General features: G+C 46.7%; 1 protein-coding gene and 1 pseudogene across 2 annotated transcripts in view; one reads left to right on the top strand and one right to left on the bottom strand.

Annotated features, from left to right (window-relative positions):
• TM2D1 (TM2 domain containing 1) overlaps positions 1-16,467 on the top strand; it is a 39,813-nt gene that overhangs the window by 11,472 nt on the left and 11,874 nt on the right. The window contains exons 3-4 of one of the 2 annotated variants that reach the window (XM_043962897.1): positions 1,047-1,155; positions 5,133-5,224. In XM_043962897.1, coding sequence (XP_043818832.1) covers positions 1,047-1,155; positions 5,133-5,224 — 201 coding nt within the window. Of the gene's footprint in view, positions 1-1,046; positions 1,156-5,132; positions 5,225-16,467 lie in introns of those variants that run through there. The other variant, XR_006352749.1, reaches the window with a different exon arrangement.
• LOC122727053 lies at positions 10,277-10,389 on the bottom strand (annotated as a pseudogene).

Consider the following 16,467-nt stretch of genomic DNA (forward strand, 5'->3'; position numbering starts at 1 on the left):
ACCAAATGTGCCACAGTCCTGTGTGACTTTGATCTGTTCTTGAAGTGACCGTAGCAGAGTAATAGGAAAGGGACAAAGTGGTATCACTTGTAACATATTGGTGTCACTGTGAACCCCTGTTCTGCCACACCCCTTCTGTGACTCATCTGAGGATGGCTCGTACTCACTGTTACAATTCAGTGTAGACCCAGTATGCTTAAAATAGGGTCTTAATACATGATCTTGTATATCCCTTGTTCCTTCCACAAGATTTCATTCTAGCAGTGTGATTGGAGTGGGGTGCAGCCAACTACAGTGAGATCACTACAAGACATGTTTAAGTCAATACCTCCTCCCACCTCACTGCCATGTATTTACTTATCTGTGTTCATGTTGTGCCCACCTTCCTTGTGTCATAGGCCCCTTTGGCATGTGAACCCTGTGGTCATAGTGAAATGAAGGTGTCATTTTCCCCTCCCAGGTTCACAGACTCCCTGGTTAAGATCCTCTGTCCTGGTAGAATGGGACCTCCTTAAAGGAGGTTTGAATAAGGAACCCGTGGGGCAGCTAGGTGGCACAGTGGATAGAGCACCGGCCCTGGATTCAGGAGGACCAGAGTTCAAATCTGGCCTCAGACACTTAACACTTACTAGCTGTGTGACCCTGGGCAAGTCACTTAACCCCAATTGCCTCGCCAAAAAAAAAAAAAAAAGAATAAGGAACCCGTGAAGCAGCTGCTGCTTCTATCCTGGGCTGGGACCATGACCGTATTTTACACAATCCTAATTTCAGACAGTGCTTCAGGGGGCTCCTTATTCTCACTAATCCAGACTTTGGTGCCGCTCACTTGGGTAGCACAGCGCCTTACCCACAGCACTTGATAAACCTTTGCAAATTTGGATCCTTTGAGTGTTTCATAACCAAACTAACACTGTATGCCAGTGTTTTGCACTTTGTTGGGGGAAGTACTTGCCCTTCTCCAGACTTTTGAGTAAAATGACTGTGTTATTACAAAGCCTGTTTGCTTGTAGAAAAGATAATTGTTTCTTGGTTTTTTCTTCTTTTAGCATCATGTTACCCAGCACCAAACATAACTTGTAAGGATTTTAGCGGCAACGAAACCCATTTTACCGGAAGTGAAGTTGGTTTTTTCAAGACCATACCTTGCCGTAATGTGTAAGTAAAACATTTGCCCAAGTTTTCATTTCAAAATGATTTGACTAATAATTCTGTCTTGATTGCATGGGGACGATGAATTAGCTTAGGGGAGAGGTGTAGGACTCCTGTGACTTAGGATCATAAAGTTAGAGCTGGCAGTTACTTTAAGAGTCATTGGGTCAAGCCCCTCGTCTTCACTGGGGACGCTTGAGGGTCAAGGAGGCAAGGCAACTGAAGGTCACAGAGTCCTAGGTGGAGAGCTGGAAGGGGCTCTGGGGGAGAGAGTGAGCTTGTTGACCTTGCATGACCCTCCCTCCCTTAAATCCAGTTCAGTGCACGTCATGACATCACCCTGATAGCACGGTCCTCTTAGGGAAGGACAAACAAGTCCCCAAGGGATGGCTGGTTGACTTTGGAAGATGCCACATTCTGGATGAAGAGTTTTAGGAAGGGGAGCTGGTATTTGACTCGGGCAAGATGATCAATGATAGTTCTGAAGAGGCCATGAAATTTACAGGTATTAAACACGAGTGGCAAGTCAACAGCTTGGAAGATATTAAGGATGGTTCAACATTGCAGAGAAATCGGGAGGTGGTGTAGGCCTGAGGAAAGACCTTTCGGCATTGATGGAGAGTGCCGTGCACTCCCTCTGTTGGAAGTGTGCCACAAAACCAAAAGGAGACCCCGAGCTTGTCATGAGACAGGGAATGCCGCCACACCACGTGCCAGCCGAGGCAGACGCCATCCTGCACATCCTTGAGAACCACAGGCAGGTGATAGCTCCTGTGAAGAGCTCAGGGAACCCGAGGGACTGAGGATGGATGCAGTGCCTTGGGAGCACAACCCCCTCTCTGCACCTGGGCCTGCTCTGGAGTTGGTGGGCTTCCTCCACCTCCCCTGATACTGTGAGACAGCAGCAGGCACATGCAGATTCCAGCCGTGCATCAAGGGCGCTTCCTCTACTACATTTGAGCCCCGTGTGAAGGAAGGCCAGTGTAGTTGTCATCACATGGTTGTGGCGCCCCAGTGTTCATTCTTGTCCCCTACATGTGTCCCTAAATGAAGTTGCTTTGGGTGTCTTTTCATTTTCCGTTGAACAGCTGTGGAACAAGAATAGGCATTAGAGATGATCCCTGGAGTCTGCGGTAGTGATGATGCCCAGAATACTGTAGTGATGGTGGCAATTTCTGCATAAAAGCTGCCTTCAGTGGGTTTGGAGATAATACTCCACCCCCACATAAAATGGACACATTGCAATCAAACTCATGAATGAGTTGCCCCTTGTTGTTTGTCCTTAGTTCTCAAAGAGGAGCGTGACAGATGTCGCGTGCAGTGATTGGATTTAAGCGAGGCAGGGCTGGGCAGTAACCTACTTCATTCTCTCCTCCAGAGCCATCTGGGTTTAGTGGCAAGATATACATCAGGATGACTGGAGACAGCCCCGGATATGTGAGGCAATTGGGGTTAAGTGACTTGCCCAGGGTCCCACAGCTGGGAAGTGTCAGGTGAGATTTGAACTCAGATCCTCCCAACTTCAGGCCCAGTGCTCTATCCACTGTACCACCTAGCTGCCCCCTTAGTGGAGATCTTGAAGAAAAGACTAGATACCCAGCTTGATTGGGTGTGTCATAGAGGGGATTCTTGTTCAGCTTTGAGTTGAACTTCAAACCAAAATATATTGCTAGGTAATTTTTCAGTCATGTCTGACTCTGTACCTCTCTTTGGGGTTTTCTTGGCAGAGATATGGGAGTGATTTACCATTTCCTTCTCCCGCTCACTTTATAGATGAGGAAACTGAGGCAAACAGGATTAAGTGACTTGTCCAGGATCACACAGCTAATAAGGGTCTGATGCTGGACCTGAAATCAGGAAGATGAGTCCTCCTGACTCCAGGGGCCGTGCTCTATCCACTGCACCACTTAGCTGCCTACCCAGGGAAAGCTATGAGGTCAAAAATCATCCCATTACATTCAGACTTCTCTTTCCTCTTGCTTATTGTCTATACTTTGGACATATGTGTATAGACACCAAGGACTGTGAGTTTTACTTCTGGCTCCTTTTTTGAATTTTTTTCTTCTGTGAATTTGTGAGTATCCCAGCTGCTTTTTTCCTTCATGCATAGACATTGGCAGCCATCTCCCTCCCCAGTCTTTTGAGTTCAAAGTCCTATTGATTAGATTTTGCAAGACCCTTAGAAAATACATTCTGGGGGGCAGCTAGGTGGCACAGTGGATAGAGCACCAGCCCTGGATTCAGGAGGACCTAAGTTCAAATCCGGCCTCAGACACGTGACACTTATTAGCTGTGTGACCCTGGGCAAGTCACTTAACCCTCATTGCCCTGCAAAAAAAAAAACCAAACAAACAAAAAGAAAGAAAGAAAGAAAATACATTCCGATCAGCCTTTGTTAATATGCTCCATTCTAGCCAGGAATTCTGTATCTGTGATTCAGAAAATCCAAATCCTGATCTTAGACCCACTGTTCAGCTCACTGTTCACTTCCCAGATTATTTTTCCTTTTCTGCATCTCTTGCTTTCAGTGGGCAGTGGTACAGAAAACACAACCTAAGCCTCTGTGATGTTGTTTCTTGCTCAACACTTCGTGATCACTGGCAATACTTCTCGCTTCCACAGACTATGGTGTCAGAAGCAGGTTTAGGAAGAAAGCTCGGAGGCACGGTGGTGGTTGAGAGAGGAGAAAAGGGACAAGGGTAGAAGCTTGGGGTTGGGGGGAAGTGGAGTCAGTGAAGGAAACAAGGCACAGTGAGAGGAGGAGAAAGAGAATTAGGAATGTGTCAGAGTCTCAGAAACCATTGCAATAGAGAATATCCAGTATTTTTAAAGGTCTGCTATATGTCTGGTACTGTACTGGGTATTGGAGATTTAGAAACAAGAGTGAGATTCTGGTCCTAGACTTCAGGGAGATGACATCTCTTGGGGCATTCATTATGTTCACAAATAAGGAAATAAAGAATGGACGTAAGTAGGTGGGGCCCTATCTACTGAATATTAAATACTGGGAGAAGATCAAGGAAGACGGACACTCAGAAAGAGGCCATTGGATTTCTTTTTTTTTTTTTTTTTTTTTGCAGGGCAATTGGGGTTAAGTGACTTGCCCAGGGTCACACAGTATTGGATTTCTTGATGTGATTGAAGAGTTCAGCTTCAGCCTGGCAGGCAGTGAGGCTCAGAGCTTTATTGTCAGGAGTTGAGCAGAGCAGAAGCATTGGATCTGGGACAGATTTTCAAGCTTATCAAGGAAAGGGAAGAGAGAGAATAGAAAGATCAAAGGAAGAGTTATTCAAAGCTCTGAGTGGAGTTATAGGTTGGTAGAAAAGCACCCATAGAGAGGGAGAGATTGAAGATGAAAGAGAGAGGAGGGACGACAGCTGGGGTGAGGCCCTGGAGGAATTGGGGAAGACCTGGATACAGGACACAGGTGGAGAGATTGGTCTTAGTGGGACCAGAAGGAAAAAGGAGATGAAGCAAGGGAGCTTTGGAAAATGGAGGAAGGAGACTGGAGAGAGTCGTTTTCTGTAAGTGGGAAGAATATGGCGAATGTTGGGAGTGAGAGGAGAGAACCCAGTGATTGACATGGGCTAGTCCCATGAACAGAAGTAGACCCTTGTTGTGCCCAAACCTTTTCACCCACATATCGTATTGGGATTTTACCTTTACCTTCCATTGTAAGTTATTATTAAATTGTAACCATATTCAATTGTACCAGAATTTTTTTTACCGATGACCTACTATGTACATGGTGTACTATACACTATTTTGGCTGAGTAGCATTTAAAAGCATGCATTTCTAGCTTACAAATGAGAATCTGCTTTTAGAAATAGGCCAAGTAGTTAAAATACTTATATTTAACCAGAGCCCAGTTTATTTTGCCTCACAGACCATTTTAATTATAGTATTTAACAATGTGATTTTCAAATGCCATTTACTTCTTGGAAGTATTAGGGTTTGAATCTTGGTTTTTGTTCTTCTACAGAAATGGCTATTCCTACCGGGTGGCAGTGGCTCTCTCCCTCTTCCTCGGCTGGTTAGGAGCAGACAGGTTTTACCTGGGGTACCCTGCTTTAGGTGAGTACACCCCACCCCTCAAGGAACGTGACCACTTGAAACTAGTATTCTAGATATATGTAGATATTTTCTTGTAGACGAACTCTCGACTCTTCTAAACATTCAGCGTTCCATATGCTGCTTTGGATCGTGTGGCGGGACATCTGCAGAGGAAACAGCTCACATTCGCTCAGCCATTCGGCGTCTGTGGAGCTCGTCTGCTTCCTTGCTGAGCCGTATTTTCACTTTCATAGAAAGCATTTAGGGAGAGGTGGAATGCGGGAAGTTCTCTGCTTAGAAATGCTGACTTAGAGACAGCCACTGTGCCTTTCCTTTCCTCTTCCTGCCATCGGCTGTGGAGCTCAAGGTGTTGCTCCCTATGGTGTCTTCTCCTCTCGGTGGGAGTACATAGCCCATAAGTCCTTGCCCTTGGGTCCTTTCAGAATCCCCAGATCTGGCTCCCAGAATTCCTGCCCCTCAATACCCAGCCAGGGATTTCTGACCCTGGAAGCCGGACTGGTTCGGGGGAATCAGTGGAACTGTAGGAGAGATGCTCACCCCTCTCAGCAGCCTGGCTCCTGACCTCATCCTTCCACTGAACCTGTGCTCTCCACAGTTACTGATGATCGCCAAACCTGAGGGCCTTTTCTCAGTCCTTATTCTTCCTGACTCCTCTGGGGTCCCTCTCTTCCTTGGGATTCTCTTCTCTCTCTTCTTTCATGTCACTGCTTTCTCTTGTTCTCCTCTTACCTTTTGATCACTCTTCCTCAGCCCCCTCTGCTGCATCTTCATCCAGCCTGTGCCCACTAATGGGGGGTCCCCCACACTGGACTCTTTCACTTGGTGATCTCAGAGTTCCCATGGATTCAGTTCTCATAGGTCCTGTTGATTCCCCTCTGGGTTGGCACATTCTCTGCAGGCTGGGGTTTTAGTGATTTGTCACACAGCTGGTCTGCGTCAGAGGTGGGGCTCGGACCCATGTCTTCCTGGCTCTGAGGCCACTTCCCCAACCATGAAGCTGTTCTGCCTCTCATCACCTTATAAATTGAGTTATTTAAAGTATTGGGTCGGTGACTGTTTCTAGCTAAATTATCAGGGGTTGGTTTGGGGTTTCTAAAATATTACTAAATCCTCTCTATGTATTTTTAATTTTTTTTACTAAATTACATATTAATGGCTGTTGCATCTGTTTGGGCAGTAAGCGTTTATTATTAATTCACATCACATATTAATAAAGTATTGACTGCATCTCCCTACCTTCCCCACTGGTCACAGGCTTACAGGCCTAAACAATGACATGCCCAGTGCCTGTGGAGAGTGAAAGAGAGTCCTGGGAAATGGAGAGCAAGCCCCTTGGGGTCCAGTCTCTTGCCTCTTTTCCGTAGAGGCAGCTCCTCACCCCCTGATCAGAGCTGATTGGCCAGCATCACTCAGCTCCTTTGGTTTGTGGTCCAGGTTAAAATGAGCTGTAGGGGATGGCCCCCGAGGGGCAGAGTCACAGCCCAGACAGGTGCTGCAGAATCCTGATGTTCACTGAGCCAGTCGGAGTCTATTCTCCACCTCTATTGTACCCTTAAGCTGGTCCCCAAAAGAGCCTGCACTGGACCTTCCAAAGTAGGGGTGAAGAGAAGGGGTCCCACCCCCAAAGACCATTCTTAATAATTACTTTCTCACAAAAGGATCAGTCTATGCAGAATCACCATAAAGTAAGTTCAGGACATTAAATGGGAGGCAGTTAGGGAGGCCTGAGCACATGGGGCATGAGGAGAGATTTCATAGGGAGGGTCCTCAAGGATTCTTTGAGGCGGGAGAGGGGGGGCACATCCCAGGCCAGGAGGAGGCCAGTGCAGAGGCAAAGGCTGAATACACAGAAAAGAGGGGCTTTCAAGAGCTAGTGGGGAGTAACACAATGTCAGGCTCAGGACTGGGGCGGGCTTATAGAACCACGCTGTGGAGCTCATATGTTGGCTTGGGACAACAGGGAACCACTACAGCTTATGGAGCGGGGGATGACAGCATCAGATTTGGAGTCTATGGAGGCTGCCTTGGCCTGGGGGGAGACTGGACATAGGGCATTGCATTAGTTCAGGTAGGAGGCAGTGAGAGCCTGAGCCCGGGTGGTAGCCGATCTGCACTTTAGAGGCTGTGCGGTCCAGAGGAAAGACTGTAGGGTTTGGAGCCGGAGAAGCTGGGTTCGAATCATGGGCTCTGCTGCAAAGTACCCCTCTGGTTCTATTTCTTCATCTAGAAAAGGAGGGGATTGGACCAGGTGGCCGCTAAGGTCCTACCAGCCTTAAATCTTTGAGCCTATGAATACAACAAATAGTAGAGCACCCTACAGGAGAGAGAGGAGAGAGGGATCATGTATGTGCAGGCAAGTCAGACTACCACCATGGCCACCATCTCCCCTCAGACCGCCAATGGAGGCAGCCTAAGATGGGACCCTGCACCCAAGAGCCTTGGGAATAGCAGTACCCCTAAGCCACCAGACCTGCTACCGATCCAGTCCTGGTAGCCATTATTGAGGGCGAAAATCATTGTGGAGAAGGGGCCTACCTTCCCCATTACTACCAGCAGCAACTGCTGACCACCTTCCATCAACAGGCATAGAGAATCACCAAGAGCCCCGGTGCGACGGCTCCCCCCATTGTAGCAGTTCTGCTTCCAGCCTAGCCCTCAGCCATTATCCAGGGAAAGGGGAGATCAGCTCTCGCCACCAGCTGCTAACCCACAGGGCCGGCAGGTCTGCCTCGGTGAAGCAGCAGGGCACCACCCTAAGGAAGAAATAGGAGGAGGCTCGTACCACGCAAATCAGACCCCAACCCCCGTGAAGAGGCTGCAGCCACAGCTACTGGAGACCCAGAAAAGGAGGTGCTGGGCCTGTCCCATGACTCACTACCGGAAATGGATGGGATTTCATCAGTGGAAACAACGTTAAAGAAGAGGCATTATTGCCGTCCGCTTTGTTGCCAGACCCTAAGGGCCAGGGGACTTCTTCATCTCTGTTGTCTCTTCCGTCAGCCTGTGAGCTGCTGGAGAGCAGGGGCTGCCTGACTCGTCTCCACGGCACTTAGAGCAGCTCTCTGCACATAGCAAGTGATTGATAAATGCTGCTTTGATTCATTCAGTCATTCCACAAGTACAGTTGAAGAGCTGTCCTGTCAGCCTGTTTGGCTCAAGAAGGAAGATGTATGAATGGAGAATTGTGCAGAGCTGCAGGTTTAGATTTGTGGTGTGGAAAAATTGCCTAATGGAAAACTATGTAAAAATGGAATAAGTTGTCTTGGCTGGAACCTGGACTACATGAGATAAGTGTGGAAATATAGACTGGAGCCAGACTGTGAAACTCTTTGAATTCAAGGATTAGGCCTTGATGCATTTTTCTCTAGGCAGTAGGAAGCCACTGAAAGACTTTTGGCAGGGAAGGATCACTTGGATGTTGGTTTGAAGAAAGGCTTGGAGACAGATAGACTGGAGGTAGGAAGAATAGTTAGGTAGTTTTCCTGAGATAAGATCCTAAAGTAGGGTGGTTATAGTGAAAGGAGGAGGTGAAGAAAGCAAGAAATGATGCTCAGGTAGACACAGGACAGCATCTGACAGCTGATTAGATGTGCAGGGTGAGGGAAGAGTCAGCAAGATCTCTGAGATGACAACTTTGTGACTAATGCATCTTATAGATGTTGAAGATGATGCCCTTTCCCAAAACACTGCATCACAGTGTATCTTTTTGAAACCAAATTTAGAATTTTACTTTTTTTTTTTTTTTGGTGGGACAATGGGGTTAAGTGACTTGCCCAGGGTCACACAGCTAATAAGTGTCAAGTGTCTGAGGCCGGATTTGAACTCAGGTACTCCTGCATCCAGGGCTGGTGCTTTATCCACTGTGCCACCTAGCTGCCCCCTTACATTTATTTTTAAAATTTCATGTTGTTAAATTTGACCCATTCTTACCTTTTGAGATCTTTTTGGAACCTGTCATTCAATATTTTACTCAGTCTGATTTGCTTCAACTTTAAGTTATCAGCAAATCTGAGAAGCATTCCTTTTAGAGATATAAAGTTTTCTCCAATTACTGCTTTGGCTTCATCCCACAAATTTTGGTACTGTCTCATTGTTGTCATTGTCTTTAATGAAATTATTAATTGTTTCTATAATTTTTTCTTTCCCTACCCATTCTTTTCTTTTTTTTTTTTTTGCGGGGCAATGGGGGTTAAGTGACTTGCCCAGGGTCACACAGCTGGTAAGTGTCAAGTGTCTGAGGCTGGATTTGAACTCAGGTCCTCCTGAATCTAGGGCCGGTGCTTTATCCACTGCGTCACCTAGCTGCCCCCCCCATCCATTCTTTAGGATTAAGTTATTTAGTTTTCAATAATTTTTAATATGGGCTTCAAAGGCCCTTTATTGAACATAATTTTTTTTAATTCTTTTTTTTTTTTTTTTGCAGGGCAATAGGGGTTAAGTGACTTGCCCAGGGTCACACAGCTAGTGTCAAGTGTCTGAGACTGGATTTGAACTCAGGTACTCCTGAATCCAGGGCCAGTGCTTTATCTACTGCGCCACCTAGCTGCCTCTCTATTGAACATAATTTTTATTGCATTATGGTTGATAAAAAAGACATTTAATATTTCTTCTTTTCTGTATTTGTGAAGTTTTTATGTTCTAGTATATGGTTAATTTTTGTTACTGTGTCATGTATAACTGAGAATTAGGTATACTCCTCTCTATTCCCATTCAGTATTCTCTAGAGGGTTAGCATAGCTAACTTTTCTAAGATTCCACTCAAGTCCTTAATCTCTTTCTTGTTTATTTTTTGGTTCAATTTATCTAGGTCAGAGAGGTAAATCAAATTCCCCCACTACTGTACCATCACTGTTTATTTCTTCCTGTAACTCATTTAACTCTTTCTTTAAGAATTTAGATGCATTTGGTACATATGTGTTTAGTACCAATATTAATTCATTGTCTCTGGTAACTTTTCCTGATTCTCTCTTTTCATGAGGTCTGGTTTTGCTTTTGGTTTGTCTGAGATCTTGATTGCTACCCCTACCCTTTCTACTTCAGCTGAAGTGTGAAAGAAAAAGAGAATGTTTCATGAATTTGAGTGTCAGCCTTGCACAGGGATTAGCACATGCGTGTGAATCTTCTCTGCATTGTTCCTGCTTCAGTGTCTGCTGCATGAGTGAAGCATTTCTTTTATGGCTTCAGTCTGGTTTTGATAAAGATGTTTTATAGCACTGGCCTTCCCACTGATGCTGACCCATTCATGCCTGCTCTTTGGTTCTAGTTATTCAGTTGGTTTTGAATAATAATAGTGACCATTTATGCAGCACTTAGCCCAAGGCCAAGGGCTCTACAGTCATTATCTCATCTGATCCACAACAACCTCCAAAGGCTGCTATTATTATCTCCATTTGACAGATGAGGCAAATGGGGTTAAATGACTTGCCCAGGGTGACATGGCCAGCAAGTATCAAAGGCTGGGTTTGGACTCAGACCTTCTCCACTCCAGGCCCAGAGTTCTAAGCACTGTGCTCCCGGTTATCTGGCCCATCCCTCTGTGTCTTCTTTGAGAGACCGTGTCAAATGCTTTGCTGAGATTTGGACTTGTTGCACCTCCAGGTTTTTCCCCATCACCTATCTACCAGACTTGCAACTTTTTCAGTGAGTGGATGAATGAAAATAAAACTCGGTTATGGCTTCACTTTACATGAGGCACTCTTCCCAGCCTGGGGAGTACAGATTCAAAGGATGACACAGTCCCTGCCTTCAGAAAGGCAGAAATGACTTTGGAGGAGTGTTTTAATGTGGGAAGTTACAGACCTACTATGTGGACTCCTTGTGAAAAAGAGAGCATGGAGCTAGACCTTAAGCCAGAAAGTGTCTGAGGCTGCGTTTGGCCTCGGGTCATCCCGACTGCAGGCCTGGCTTTCTGGGAAGCTACTAGATATTGAACCTGGGGCCTCAGTGTGTGTTTGAGGACAGTCTGCGTGGTAGCCATGCAGGGGTTGGGTGCCAGAGGATGTGCCTTGGGGCTTTTGCAGATGTCCTAGACAATAAAGACCTCAACCAGGCCAGTGCCCTTAGCAGGCATGAGTGCTCCTTGGTACAGGGGTGTGCAGTGGGTAAAACTAAATATGTGTGGTCACCTCACCTGTCCCCAGTGTGGAGGAAGCTAGCTAGGGTTGACTTAGAAATGAGAATCTTCAGCAACAATTCAGGCATTAAGCATTTATTAAAGTATATTAGAGGATAGCAAAGAGAACACGTCTCTGAAAGAATAGCAAAGCCTAGCTAAGATCTATGCGGGAGAGAGAGAAAAAAAGCTGCCTCCCCCAGCCGACCCAGGCAGCCAAGAGAGAGATCCCAAGTCTCCTTGAGCGGAAGCTCCCTGCGGGACAGGAAGAGGGGTGGTCCCCACACATAGTTCCAAGCTAATTGGCTGGTAGCATTCAAGTCCATTGATTGGCATGACTTGAAGGTGGTCCATGAATTGTGAGGTAATTTCCAGACGCTGAATTGACCTTAGAAAGGTCAACCCATGCTCTTTCAGCAAGGGGCACCTGGTAATAATATTCTCACAAGTGTCAGCCAGGTTTGGTAGCTGGTGAGGGTGAAGGAGGAGCGGGCCCTACACCAGGGCCTCCTAGATCAGCTACTAGGCCACACTGCCTTTCATGTTGTAAAAACCATCGGGCTTGATATATTTCTTACAACATTGTATGCTTTAATGAGGGAAATCTATGAATTATTTTGGCATTTTTCCTCAGGTGTGCACTGTTACGTTTCACAATTGTATATTAAATGTTATAATAATTATGTAGAGGGTGGGGAGGTGATCAGGGGGCTCCATCAGGTGTAGTTCCACCCCTTACTCCACCCCTACTTGATGAAATTAAGGACTTGGTAACAAAGATAAGGTTCCCCCCTTTCAGACCAGCTTGTCAAGGGCTGCCCTCCCAGAGTGGGGTTGGTCACTATAAGGGAAGTGGGAAGAGATGTTTGTGCTTCTTTACAAGCTTTAGGAGGCGTGAGGAGGGGTCTTAGACAAATTAATGGGAGAAAGGAGGCGCAGTCTCTGATGGGGGAACCAGCTTTCTGGGCACCTGAGGAGAGAGCCAGCTGTGGAGAAACTGCCTGGCGTCCGAGAGAAGTCCCTCCATCCTGGGGGCAGGAGGTGTGGGGAGGACAGAAATGGCCTCTCTCTTCCCTTCCTCATTGGCAGTGGTATCTCCCAGGAGACCCATGGCCGCAGAAGGCAGGCCCCTCCTTCTGCTGTGCACTTGTGAGGGGGAGGAGCGTACGATCACCACCAGGCCCTGCCATGGACAGAGAGACAGTGCATATGTGTGCGTGTACATGTGTGTGTGTGTATATATTTATGGGAGAGATGTTCTGAAGTCCCCCTCCTTGCCATACACCATTGCAATAAATGCCTATGATTTGAGCTCATTGTGTCCTCTCACTGACTTTTGAAGGTGGGGCCTTAGTAGGGACCCGCAGAGTCATGGGGTCACCCTTGACCGTGGGGTGGTTATCCCCAGGAGGAGCCAGCCTTCCTGTGTGAGTTGGAGAGGTAGCCCTGGGGTGGGGGTGGGGGTGGGGGTGCGTGCCAGCTGTTATTTTAAAGAAGGAGGAAGCTTTCAGGGTTGGGGGCTCTGCTCTGGTTCCCTTTTGTTCAGCAGCAGCAGAGAGCAAGGGAAGTTGGTCCTTTTACCCCAATAAAGTTTGATGGGATTTAGAAAATTTGTTTTGCTCAATCTTAGGAAATTTTTCCTTTCTAGGCCTCTCATCATCCCCTTCGGTCTGTTCTGTGTTGAATACAGAATACATCAAAGCTGCTTCCTCTGGAACCCTTTCATTTGTCTGCTCAATACGAAGTCTTGTTCTTCTAATAATATTCTGTCTTTATGTTTAATTCTGCGTTAACATCTGTGACACTTTTTTCTGATATGCCATAACTAGCACATTTCATTTTGCCCATCTGTTGCATTAAGAGATTATGGCTTCTTGAAGAGAAAGCCTCTTTTGGGGGCGCTGATTGCAGATTCTCCCATTTCCTAATGCTCTTCGTTTGAAAGTGTAAATATTTTCTTATTATGAGAATAACAATGTGTTGTAGTTTTAGTCCTGGAGTTTAAAATCTTAGGTTCATCCATAGTGTTCTGATGGTTTAAAAATGTGATTATTAAGTGAGTTTGAAGTTACCCGTCTGGACCGGCCTATAATGGAGAGTTATTAAGCCCAAAGAAAAAAGATTTGCGAGTTAAGCTTCTCCCAGGATTGAAAGCCGCTCGGTGTTGGTGCAGGAGCAGAAGGAAGCCTGGTGCCTGATGGCCAGATTCCTTGTTTAGCTCTGCGGGGCTTTGGCACGGAGGCTGCCTTGAGCCAGCAGTGATCTCTGTCTTAAGAGACTCTTTAAAAGAGACTGAGGGTGCAGATGCAAGAGCTAACCTGTCACCAGGCAGGTTCCTCTGCACAATTAATCTGCCTCCCCCATTCTGGTTCCTGTTGTTAAGATGTGAAGGCTGATTACTGAAGTAATCCATTGGTAAAACCAGTGTTTGGGGTTTGCTTGTCCCCGGTCACCTGCTAGCATCATTCTGCATCAGCCTGGTGTTGTGTGATGCAGCCACGGTTCAGGAGGAAGTGGAAGCCTCCTTGCTGGCCTCTTGGCACATTGGGGGGAGGGAACCATCTTTGCTCTCTGACGGTGCCTCGACAGAGCCAGGGACCAGGCCTCTTGTCAGTGTTTCTCTGGAATCAGAAGATTTGAATGTCACAAGATAGCAGATTGGGATGAGGCAGAAGCTTCTTTTTTCCCCAAAAAAGTTAAAAAAAAAATTAATCTGAATGAGCACGCTGCTCAAGAATGTGATGAAAAATCATGGTGCTAGATTAAGAAGGGATTCTCCATGTTGTTCTACCAGTGTGCCGTGAAAACTCCCTAAGACAGCCTTTTGCCAAAGAAATCTTTCTCCAGTTCCAGAGGAATTAGCCCAGATCTCAAGCCCCTGCTTGTACTTAATTGCAGGGCCAGCCAGATGTTTGCCCCGGCTTTGGTTTGGGGCCTGGGGAGCATTAAGCAGCACTTCTGCTTCTACACTGGCCTGTTGCCTCTTATCCTGCCCTCCCCATATTTATTCCTGTCTCTCTACCATTCTAGAATCAGGGTTTGGGGCCATCTGCCTCCTTCCACATCTTCAACTCCATGGGGAGAGGGGAACAGGCAGACGGAGGCAGTGAGCTGGCTCAGCTACAGCTGCCTGAGCCTAAAACTTGAAAGAGAAGTCAGTACTCTATAATGTAGTGCCTACAAGGCCCCGTTTTCATCCCTTCTCTTGCAAACTCGTGGCCTCCTTCTCTGAACCAGGCTTCAAAGACTGTGGGCACTGCTAGAGGAAGAGCTAGTGTTAGAAGAGGTGGGTCCCAGTGAACGGTCCCACAAATGATCATGGTTTTCTACCTGATGAAAATGGAAAATTTTCTACCTGGAAAATGGAAGCTTCTGATGGGGACAGACAGACCTGGGAGCCAGATGCTCACTTACTCACTCCTGCTGGCCGCTGTCACTGTCTCCATTCTATTACTAGTACCTTTAATTGTGCAATGTGTATTAAAAATGACAAGAAGCGAGGGGCAGCTAGGTGGTGCACTGGATAGAGCACCAGCCCTGGAGTCAGGAGAACCTGAGTTCAAATATGGCCTCAGACACTTGACACTTACTAGCTGTGTGACCCTGGGCAAGTCACTTAACCCTCATTGCCCAGCCCCCCACGCCCCCCCAAAATGACAAGAAGTAGTGGAAAGAACATTGAACTTGGAGCCTGAAAACCTGGGTTCTCATTCTACCTCAGATACTTCCTAACAGTGGCTGTGGATAGGTTTCCCCATCTTCGAAAGGGGGATGTGGTATTGATTGCAGTTCTTACCTTATGGTACTGTTGTGGGTTGTGAGGAAAGTGCTTTGCAGACTTGCTCGTGCTACAGAAATGAGTTTTTGTCATCATTTCTATGCACAGTCATCAGAGAGCACTTTGTATGAAACACAAAGGAGGCGATTTATGTTGTGAACTTGGCAGTGACATCGGTCTGCCGCCCATTTCCCCTCAGAGTGCCTTTGCACAGGCTGTCCCTTGGGCCTCTCACCTGCACCTCCTGGAGGCCATGGATGGGCTCCTTTAAAGCACAGGTTAACCCTCCGCCCCCACCCCCTGCCCCTTCCCCACAGCCGGGAGGATCTCTCTGCCTGCCTCATCAGCCAGCACTGCACTCATCTGGAGCTTACATGCGTGTTGTTTGTGGAGGGCAGGAATGTCTGCACTTTGGTCGGTCAGTCAGTCAGTCAGCAAGCCTTTATGAAGCACTTACTAGGTCCCTGGCCTTGTGCCTGTTGTTGCTGCTTTTTTGGGGGGGGGTGTCTTAAAAGCATTTTATTATTTTCCAGTTACATGTAAAGACAGTTTTCAATATTAGTTTTCATAAGATTTTTAGTTCCAAATTTTTCTCCCTCTCTCTTTCCCTACTCCCTTTCCCCTCCCCAAGACAGAAAACAATCTGATATAGGTTCCGTATGTACAACCATAGTAAACCTATTTCCACATTAATCATGTGGTGAAAGAAGAATCAGAACAAAAGGGAAGAACCTCAAAAACCAAAAAAAGTAGAAGTCTGGGCCAATCCGCATCCAGATTCCACAGTTTTTTGTTTTTTTCTGGACGTGGAGAGCGTTTTCCATCACCTGTCACTACTTCTTAATCACACAGTCCTGCTCCACTCCATTCACATGCCACACAGTTGCCTAACTAGGCAACAGTCAGTGGGCACCCGCCATGTTTCCAATTCTTTGTTACCACAAAAAAGTGCTGCTGAATATTTTTTATGTTTAGCACTTTCCTTCCTTCCTTCCTGCCCAGGAACAAGATCACCAGGTCAAAGGGTTCAAACAGTTTAGTTTATTTTTTTCCCCATAATTCCAAATCAGTTTCCAGGAGGGTTGGGCCAGTTCACAGCTCAACCAGTAGTATCAATACCTGTCTTTGCACGGCCTGTTTTACGTTTTTAAAAGCACTTCCACCTTCCCCAAAAGGCATCCTGTGGGAACAAACCTCACCCGTGCAGAGGAGAGAACATTGGGCCGTTCAGGAAGCTGAGCTCTGAGGCTTACTAACCGAGGGACTCTGGGTCAGTTCTCTCTCGGTGTCTTCACCTGCAGAATGGGAACAGTATCTGCATGACTTCTCCCCCGGGGCTGTTCTGAGGAAAGC

The sequence above is a fragment of the Dromiciops gliroides genome, chromosome 4 (assembly GCF_019393635.1).
Source record: "Dromiciops gliroides isolate mDroGli1 chromosome 4, mDroGli1.pri, whole genome shotgun sequence".
NCBI lineage: Eukaryota > Metazoa > Chordata > Mammalia > Microbiotheria > Microbiotheriidae > Dromiciops > Dromiciops gliroides.